At 52.2% G+C, this 10,360-nt stretch overlaps 1 protein-coding gene across 1 annotated transcript; it reads left to right on the top strand.

Annotated features, from left to right (window-relative positions):
• The first annotated feature begins 2,990 nt into the window (after positions 1 to 2,990).
• LOC138716811 (G-protein coupled receptor 183-like) lies at positions 2,991 to 4,319 on the top strand. Its single transcript, XM_069849992.1, has one exon. It carries the CDS (start codon positions 3,024 to 3,026, stop codon positions 4,080 to 4,082), a length of 1,059 nt encoding a protein of 352 aa, XP_069706093.1. The 5' UTR covers positions 2,991 to 3,023; the 3' UTR covers positions 4,083 to 4,319.
• Positions 4,320 to 10,360: the final 6,041 nt, after the last annotated feature.

Here is a 10,360-nt window from a genome sequence, read left to right as displayed (position 1 = left end):
CCTGGGCATGAATTTGCATCGCAAAATGCCCCATCCATCATCTCCAACCACTCGTGACAGCGACTGACTTGAGGCGTTGCAGGAACCCAGCTGGAAGGTGAGGACATTTTTCAGGCTTCATCCCAGATTTATTTCCTTGGTGGTGTTAATCTGTGGAGATAAAATTGTTGTGTGAGAGCGCGTAATGAGGACAGAGGGGAACCGTTTGTGGGCAAAGCATCAGCTCTTCCACTGTCAGTGCCACAGTGACCCCTGACTTCAGGGTCTCAAGGAGTTATTCCAGCCACAGCTGTATTTCATGTAGGCAAAAGGATAGTCCAGGATCTGTAGGGATTTCTGTAGGGACAGCACTTCTGTGGCGTTACATCCATTGGACAATTTCATGGTCAGGATGAAACAGCTCAAGAACATTTGCTCCCCACACAAGTTTGATCAGCTTAACTCTTGACAGATACGTGCGTGTAGCAAATCAACATCTCGCTAAGGAATATTTTTAACAGTTCACTCAGCAGTTATTCCCTCAATAACAGACCTTTCCCTTCATGCAATATAAACCCCAAAGCGACACACATATCTCCGTTAACAGATGATTGTTAGCAAATTTCCACTATAAGTCCTGCTGAGTACCTTCAACTTCATGGCAATATCATTCACTGTGTAATTTCTATACAAGTGACTCACCGTACGTGAGTACACAGATTAGTACTAAGTTTAATGCCACTAGGTTGTAAAACATTATCAATATTATGCAATTAAAGAACTGGTTGAGCTTTACTAGCTTGGAGAGAAACTGAAGTTTAGCTTGACTGTAATCTTAACCTCAATATTTCTTGGCCTCGGTATTTTTCAGTAGCAGCCTGAACGTCCTGTGATGGGAATTTCCTAGTTTATTAGGAGTTTTTGGGAGGAGAAAAAAAGAAACTGAGCATGATCATCACCACCACTGACAAAAAAAACCCCTAAAACCACTAAAAAACTGTGTAAAATGCTCTTGGGATTTGAAAGCCCCAGTGATCTCCAGTAAAGAGGCACTGTGGGGAAGGCCATCCCGCTGGCAGGCTGTGCTTCTGCAAACATTTTAGGAAGTGCTGGGGAGGAAAGTACTCTCCCCACTGAAAGACTTGCTGGTTCCCCACGCTCCTCACACCCTCTATGTTCAAGGATGCCGTGCTCACAGTGGCTCCCCAGCCATTGTGTTAGTGGCAGGGCTGGCACTGCTGATTTATCCACACACGGGACCAGCCTCCTCCTATCCTGCCCTCCACTGCCTGGCATCCTGCAGGGACAGAACCTGCCCCCAGAGGTCCAGCTGAGACAAGGGACTTTGCCATTTGTTCACCACAAAACGTATCATCCTGATCATGGAAATGTTTTAACCCTAAGGGCAAGTTGGCTCAAGGACCTGTGCCCGATGGTTTCTTCGTGTGCATCTGAAAGGTAAATCTGGGCTCTGTCACAGTTTGGGAGGCTGTGTGCAGCATGGCTTGTGCTGCCCATGAGCACAATAAGCTCGATGGGAGATTCATCCCGACTTTATCGGAAAAGATGCAGTGGTCCGATTGCTCTAGCCACACGTAAGTGCCCAGGGATGAACCCTTCGGGGCAGCACGTGAACCAGGGCTGAAGCCATTTTCATTTTTTTTTCAGTTGCATTTTTGCATCTTTGTAAAAATGTTCAGAGTAAAACCCAAAGTCCGATGTCGAGAGCGATTGCCGTGTGGGTACAGTCATTTGTCTTCTCCAGTGCAGCCACTACTGAGAACAACACCCTCTGCAGAAATGCCTCTCACACACTGAAAAAAAAAAAAAGAAACCACCCGAAAGAACGTGCATTTTTACTAACTCTAAGAAAGAAAGGAGAAAAAAAAAACACAACCAAAAAAAACCCCAAACCCCAGCCCTCAGCGTGCTTTTATAAGGTGAGAGCATCCCGAGAGGCGCTCACACGGGCTGGGAGGCTCTGCAGCCACCACATCGAGAGGAGGAGGAAAAGGAGGAAGGGGAGAAGGAGGAGGAGGAGGAGGAAGGGAGGAGGGAGAGAGGAGGAGGAGGAGGAGGAAGGGAGGAGGGAGAGAGGAGGAGGAGGAAAAAGAGAAGGAGAAGAAGGAGAAGGAGAAGGAGGAGAAGGAGAAGGAGAAGGAGAAGGAGAAGGAGAAGGAGAAGGAGAAGGAGAAGGAGAAGGAGAAGGAGAAGGAGAAGGAGAAGGAGAAGGTGGAAGAGGAGAAGAAGGCATCGCTGCTCCCAGGTTGGAGTCCCTGATTTCTCTTTCTTGCACATCACCCTGCATGTGAGCATCTCGGGGGTCCCGGCAGTGGGACGGGGAGGCAGCACTGAGCCTGGGAGCCTCATCCCATCCCATCCCATCCCATCCCATCCCATCCCATCCCATCCCTGTGCGGGGAGATGCTGCAACCCTAGCGGTCAGAGGGGACCAGAGGTGGGATGAGGGTCAGGAGGGAGCGGGGTCGGTGCCAGGGTGGTCTCTGCTTTGGATGGGTGCAGGGTTTTGGGGGAAGGCTGGGTTCCTCTCCTGGAATTCCTGGAATTTCTTCAGGGTTGCAAAGACGCTCCTCGATGCTCTGCTCACTGCTCCCCCAGCCCCACTGCTCTCTGAGCACCTTTTCAGTGACGCCCCCCCCCATTAATGAATAAATGACATTGCTGCCACCAGATGAATTTGGGACCTTGTTTGTCTGACAGCAATTCCTCTTTCCCCCTCCCCATCCTTTCGGCATTGGTTGCACTTGTACCACTAAAACCAAAAATAAGAGGAGCTGGTGATAAGAAGACGACAATGAGTCACAAGCCTTTGTTGAAACGCTCACTCTGAAATCACAAGAGATGCGTTTTTCCAAATGACTCGGGTTGTGTGCTCTCAGGGAAGGGTGGGGGGTGGTGGCAGGGAGCAGGGGACCAGCCTTTTGCTTCTTGATGAGGGCCAGCTCCTGTTGCCAACAAGCTGCAAGTTTCGTGTCTGTTCTTATTCCAGGGCAGAGGGTGAGAGATCGTGGGGCACCACAGAAATGGCTGTCGGGGAAGCCACCTTCCCACCCACCAATCTCACCTCCAGCAATCAGAGTGGCTGCAACGTGCACAACCACCACTTCTCTGCCAAAGTCATCTTCTCCCTCTTCTACACGGCCCTGCTGGTGTTCGGTGCCTGTGGGAACATCCTGGCTCTCTTCATCACCTTCCAGCGCAGGAAGAAGAAGCTCAACTCCACCGACCTGTACCTGGTGAACCTGGCCCTCTCTGATGCCCTCTTCACCCTGGCCCTGCCAGGCAGGATCGCCTACTATGTCCTGGAGTTTGACTGGCCCTTTGGGGACTGGTTCTGCCGGGTCACAGCCTTCATTTTCTACATGAACACCTACGTGGGCATCTACTTCATGACCTGCGTGAGTGTGGACCGCTACATTGCTGTGGTGCGCACCAGGCACCCCGGCAGGATCCAGAAGATGAACCGTGCCAGGGGTTTCTGTGTCCTCATCTGGTCCTTGGTGTTCTTGCAGACAGCTCCGCTGCTTCTGCGGCCCATGACACGGAGGATGGGGGACAAGCTTACGTGCATGGAGTACTTCAACTTCGAGGAGATCCCCAAGTTGCCCTACCTGCTCCTGGGGGCCTGCGTGCTCGGCTTCTTCTTGCCTGTGGGCATCATCTTGGTGTGCTACGTGAGGATCAACCTCAAGCTCTGCCAGACAGCCAAGGAGAACCCACTGACAGTGAAGAATGGGCACCACCACCGGGCCTTCACTGTCATCCTGGTGGTGCTGCTGGCCGTCTTGCTCTGCTTCAGTCCCTACCACCTCAACATTGTCCAGTTCATGGTCAGGAAGATTCTCTACCAGCCATCCTGCCGCGAGCAGCAAGCCTTCAAGATGTCCCTGCAAGTCACCGTGGCATTCATGAACCTCAACTGCTGTATTGACCCCATCATCTACTTCTTTGCCTTCCGGGGCTACAAGAGGAGGCTACTCCGCATCTTCAGGAACAGCGGCTCCTTGGCCACCTCCTCCACTGCCAAGACCCCTTCTGAGAGCAACAGCAACAGCCAGCAGCCTGGCTCTGTCTCTGTCTAGCAGCACAATCCCCTGTCTTTTGCTCTGGCCTGCAGCCTATGGACCCTCCCTAACAGCAGGAGCTAGAGCTGGGCTGTAGAGCAGGACCAGCAGCTCCAACAGGCTTCATAGCTCCTGTGCCTGGAGCTGGGGACTCTCACAAAGCCAGCTTGTCCAGGACATAGCCCTGCCTGGCTCCACACACCTGGCTCTGTGCTCAGCACCGCTGGACCTGCCATCCTAGAAGAGGGACGGGCCCTTTTTTCATCCATGCCATCCTAGAACAGGGACATCCTAGAACAGGGACAGGCCCTTTTTCATCCATGCTGCAGAGGAGGCAGCCCATACGGCCACTCTGGTTGGCAAGCACAGCCAGGGATTTCCCAGCAACGCATCACCCCCTCTTCCCATGCCTGTCACGCATCCCCTGCAGGGCTGGTGGTCACCATGACCGTCCCTGCCTCTCTGCCCCCTTCCCTGGAGCACCAGGCAGCATCCCTGCCAGCCTCGGGGCAGCTGGCATGGAGCACAGGGACTCGGGGCATTTCGGGAAAAGGCTGGGATGTTACTTCCATGCAGAGTCACCTACAGCTCCTTCCCGACACCAACAAGCAGCAGCTCCGCTCCCTCCCTGCCCAGCGTCCTGCTCCTGCTCAGGGCAAGCAGTGGGCGCGGGGGCATGGAAAAGCCCTTCTTGAAGGGGTGGGGGTGAGGACACGTATTTGCAGAGCTCCTGGAAGTGCTGCCGCCTGCTTCCCCAGGGTGCCCTTCCTTGCATCTCACATGCTGTGGTTTCTTGGGGAGCCGCCACCAGTCTCACAGCTCGGCTGTGACCCACCCTTTGGGGTGCTCAGCAGGGAAACCTTTCCAACCCTCTTCAACGTGAAGGGAGTGGAGGAAAGTGGATGGTGACCAAGGGTGGCCTTACATGACCTCGACTTTTGCTTGAACTCAGCGCCCTGGGTCCGAGAGCCTCGCTACGGGCGGGTTACGTGTGACCGTCACTGGAACGAGAGGAGGAGCCCTGAGACGAGTTCCCATTGATGTTGGAGCCCAAGTCAGCAGAAGCAAAGACCTCCTTGGCTCTTTTCTGCAGTCACTGGCCTATGATAAAAAACCCACACATAGGATTTCACAGTTCCTGGGATGGCTGGACTTCTGTTTGAGGTTGGAGGGGACAGAGACACGCACAGAGACATAAAGACGAGGAAAAAGCAGCTTGATTTTGCTGACAAGTAAACCTGAAGAAGTTTCAGAAACGGGCACTTTTGACTAACACAAATCATTCTTCAAGGTAATAACCTTTCTTTATTCCTAGAAAGTTAGTAATAGTCACTTGCAGCCCTTTACCATTTTAAATACGCACAAATAAGCTTTTGGATGATGATGGCTTTACTTATGGTACGGGTAACCAGCATTTTGAAGGCTAAGAGGGATGCCAAAAATCATTCCAGTGGGAAACGGACTCCAATAGGTCCTTTCAGAAGGCTGAGCCCTCCTCAAAGCAGGTCTAACCGCAGTGCTTGGCCTTAAGAGAGCCTGTGTCCTAAAAAGCATGTTGCAATGGGCAAGGAAGATCTGGTATGCGATAATATAAGGATATCAATGGTCTGAAGAGCCTAAAGGAGCCTGGCTAGGCTGGTAGCTGCTGTACAGTTATGCTGCTTAAAATCATAGAATCACAAAGTGGTTTGGGTTGGAAGGGACCTTACGGATCACCCAGTTCCAACCCCCTGCCATGGGGACACCTCCCACCAGATCAAGTTGCTCAAAGCCTCATTCAGCCTGGCCTTGAACACCTCCAGGAATGGAGCATTCACCATTTATCAATGAAACATGGGCTGGAAACAACGTTTTCTCTGCATCACCTCATCCAACAGACTACTCAAAGACAGACTGTGGCTGGCACCATGTCAGGCAGCTTATCTAGCTGAGGCTTGGAAACTCCAGGCAAGGAGGCTCCACCTGCTGAGGTGACAACGGTTCCCGTGCTGCATTGTCCTCTGGCTCAAAACATTTTCCCTGCTGTCCAGCCTGAAATCTTCTCTTCTGCAGCTGGTGGCTCTTGCCCTTAACATCACCTCCTCGTGCTAGGAGGAGCTTGGCTCTGTCGTCTTTGTAACCCCATTCCCATACGGCTGTGGCTGTTGGAGGGTGGTTGTACACAGCTCTCCATCTTGGAGAGCCTCCACGTGGACACCGGGGCTCGGATCTGCTGCAGTGGCCAACGCTCCTCCTCCAAACCAAGATATGGAGATGTTTTGCTGGGCTGGAGCCTGCAGCTGGGGCAAAGGCAAATCTGTGATGAAGCCTTCTCAGGAAAAGGAGGAGTATAAACATGGCTTTATTTGCTCCTTACTGGGCTCTGTTTTTCTCCAAAAAGAAAGATTAACAAAGGCATCACCACCTTTCATCCTCTTGCCACCAGTAAGAGCCTTTGGAGAAGGAAAAAGGTGGATAGTTGTGTGCAGTGCTGTAAAAGCACACAGGAGGGATCCAGCCTCCCTCCTCTGGACTGATGCCAGTCTGGGGACCCTTTGCTCTTGAAAATACCCCCCTGGGGGCAGGGGACACCCAGGGATGGAGGGGGAAGGGAACTGGGCAGGATGGGAGAGGAGAACTGCCTAAGGAATCCCCCCCATATCACCCAAACCAGTTTGCCCCCCTCTGGGGGTTCTCTGGCTGCTCAGAACCAGCATTTCTCTAGAAGTGAAGAGAAGCCGTACAAAGCATTTTGTCCAGAGGCACAACAATGCTTTTTCTACACTTCATTCACCTGCCTGCGCCTCGCAGGATGCTCACTTGAACCTGATGCCAGACAAGCAGCTCACGCCCAGAACCGCAGGCGTTTCCTGCTCTGTCCTTTGCCCCATGGGGCAGACCCTCTGACAACCCACAGGGTTGGAACCCTGTGGTGGAAGGTTGGAGCCCTGCAGTGGAGGGATGGATCCCTGAGGTGGAGAAATGGATCCCTGAGGTGGAGGGATGGATCTAGGGTGTGGAGGAATGAATCCTGCAGTGGAGGGATGGATCCATGAGGTGGAGGGATGGATCCATGGGGTGGAGGGATGGATTCTTGAGGGAGAGGAATGGATCCTGCAGTGGAGGGAGGGATCCTTGTGGTAGAAACATGGATCCCTGAGGTGGAGAGATGGATACCTGAGGCAGAAAAATGGATCCCTGAGGTGAAAAAACGTATCCCTGAGGTGGAGGGATGGATCAAGGGTGTGGAGGGATGGATCCCTGAGGTGGAAAAATGGATCCCTGAGGTGGAGGGATGGATCTAGGGTGTAGAGGAATGGATCTAGGGTATGGAGGAATGAATCCTGCAGTGGAGGGATGGATCCATGGGGTGGAGGGATGGATACTTGAGGGAGAGGAATGGATCCTGCAGTGGAAGGAGGGATCCTTGTGGTGGAAAGATGGATCCACGAGGTGGAGGGATGGATCTAGGGTGTGGAGGAATGAATCCTGCAGTGGAGGGATGGATCCATGGGGTGGAGGGATGGATACTTGAGGGAGAGGAATGGATCCTGCAGTGGAAGGAGGGATCCTTGTGGTGGAAAGATGGATCCACAAGGTGGAGGGATGGATCTAGGGTGTGGAGGAATGAATCCTGCAGTGGAGGGATGGATCCATGGGGTGGAGGGATGGACACCTGAGGTGGAGGAATGGATCCTGCAGTGGAGGGATGGATCCTTGTGGTGGAGGGATGGATCCCTGAGGCAGAAAACCAGATCCCTGAGGTGGAGGGATGGATCCCTGCAGCGCGGGGATGTATTCTTGCAGCAGAGGGGAGGACAGGCAGGCGGCTCAGTGGGAGGAAAGAGGCAGTGCTGGTTCCCGCCAAAAGAGGGAGATGAAACCTTTACCCAGAGTTAAAAATACGCCCACGAATCTGAGAAAAATAACAGATGCGGCTGGTGCTCCCCCACGCGTCTCCTACCATGTAGGGACGTGGTGTGTTTTGTAAGGAGGATGGTGTGAAGTGTACGGCAAGCACACACCACTCCAGGATCCCTGCTGGATTTCCATGTGGTTACTGCACAGCTGGCAGGCATTCCTTGCTCCACCCCAGCTGGCAGCCTGTTGTCCTCCCGTCTTCCAAGAAGCAAAAAAATCACACTTTTATCTAAGGACAATGAACAGCCTCTTCTTGGTCACACACTGATACACCTGTGTGCAGCCGTACAGACGACGTACGTGTGTGTTGTGAGCTGAGATTTCCTTAGCAAACTCACACTGTGACCCCTGTAGCTCAAAATTCCTTGTGAGCCAAAATCCTTGTACGAGCGTGTATGCCAGGTTTCTCCTGAGCTCCTGCGAAGGGCGATTAGCTGATCACAGAATCATAGAATCACCAGGTTGGAAAAGACCCACCGGATCATCGAGTCCAACCATTCAATGCGATTGAATGGAGTGCAGAAAGTAGGTAGGATCTCTGCCTGTCTGACAAGCCGTACCTTGATGGCAAAAAAGCACACGGAGCTCACTGCCCTTTCCCTTCACCGTGGTTCCCAACTTCATCCTTTCAGCTCGGAGCACAGATTTCCAGGACAGCCCTGGGGGACAGCAGCTGCATTGGGGCTGCAGTTACACATTATCCGTTCATAAACTCCCCGTGCCATACAAAACACCTCGTCAGTCTGTGCTTTGGATTGTCCTGAATTCAAGCTATCACGTCACCACACCCGTATCGGTAAGCCAGTAAAGCACTGTATTGTAAAAATGCATGTAGCTACCTAAAATAAAAGCTTCTCCTTGCCAACAAAAAAGCTTTGGTGTGACTGTTCGGGCCAGGTGATGTTGGCAACTGTTTTCTTCTCAGAGGTGCGCGCTTGCCTCTCCCCCCTGCAAGCAAAGCGAACACTGGGAAGCAGTGAGGGACAAGCACAAGCTCTTAATTCACCTCCTTCATGCAGGACGCTTGTTTCCCCAGGAAGGTGCTGTGCTCTCATGGCGTGGGGTTTTGTACATGACCTCCTATGGGAAGAGTGGTGGGACCTGCAGGGAGCTGTCATAGAACCATAGAATGGTTTGGGTTGGAAGGGACCCTAAAGATCATCCAGCTCCAACCCCTCAGCTATGAGCAGGGTCACCTCCCACTGGATCAGGTTGCTCAAAGCCTCATCCAACCTGGCCTTGAATGCGTCCAGGGATGGGGCAGCCACAGCTTCCCTGGGCAACCTGTTCTAGTGCCTCATCACACTCACCAGTAAAATATTTATTCTTAATATCTGACCTAAATCTCCATTCTTTCAGCTTAAAATCACTACTCCTCATTGTATCCCAGCAATCCGCTGGTAAAGAGCCCCTCCTCAGCTTTCCTGTAGGCCCCCTTTAAGAACTGGAAGGCTGCTACAAGGTCTCTCCAGAGCCTTCTCTTCTCCAGGATAAAAAAATCCCAGCTGTCTCAGCCTGTCCTCACAAGGGAGGTGCTTCCGCCCTCCGATCACCTTCGTGGCCCTCCTCTGGGCTTGCTCCACCAGATCCATGCCCTTCCTGTGCTGAGAACCCTAGAATGGATTGCAGGACTCCAGGTGAGGTCTCACCAGAGCAGAATAGAGGGGGAGAATCACCTCCCTCACCCTGCTCATCACACTTCTTTGGATACAGCCCAGGATCCTTTCTGTCCTTTGTGGAGCAGTCGTGATGGGGTGTGAGGGGAAGAGCCAGGTTGGCAGGACTAACCGTTCTTTGAAAATCAGAAACATCTGCTTTCTCACATACTGTGGTAACTCCAGGGTTTGCTTCAGAACTGTGGGGATTACGCGGTTTTCTCTTTTGCTTCTATGGACCATCTCATGCAAAACTGCCCAAAGGAAACAGGATTCCCCCATTGGTCACCCCTGAAAACAGAGTGGATTTTCAATACAAGATTAGCCACAATATTGCATACTTGCATTTTCCATACAGAATCTCCCCATCGTCCCCATCCTCTCGTCAGGTCTTTTCTTTCTGTCCCCACAGAATCATAGAATGGTTTGGGTTGGGAGGGACCTTCAAGATCATCCAGTTCCAACCCCCCCTGCCATGGGCAGGGACACCTCCCACTAACCCTCAAATCTTCTGACTTTGCTCCTTTTCCCTAAACCCTTTGTTCCACCCAGTTTCCCTTCCCCAATCTCCAAAGCATCTCCTTTGCTAATCTTAAATGACATTTAGATTCCTACTTAGCAGCAGTCAAAAGGCCAAATCCTGCTTTTAGTTCAGCCACGATCCCAGCATTTTCCACCCACTTTTAAGCCATGTATTATTCCCACTTTCTCCAGTGCTCCCCTTCAGGTTTGTAAACAATG

The sequence above is a fragment of the Phaenicophaeus curvirostris genome, chromosome 1 (genome assembly GCF_032191515.1).
Source record: "Phaenicophaeus curvirostris isolate KB17595 chromosome 1, BPBGC_Pcur_1.0, whole genome shotgun sequence".
Classification (NCBI taxonomy): domain Eukaryota; kingdom Metazoa; phylum Chordata; class Aves; order Cuculiformes; family Cuculidae; genus Phaenicophaeus; species Phaenicophaeus curvirostris.
The sequence above is the reverse complement of the archived record's forward strand: the minus strand, read 5'-3'. Positions and strand labels throughout refer to the sequence as shown.

Bases quoted from the DNA above. Each gene is read 5' to 3' on its own strand.
- LOC138716811 (XM_069849992.1), top strand. From the start codon at position 3,024: ATGGCTGTCGGGGAAGCCACCTTCCCACCCACCAATCTCACCTCCAGC.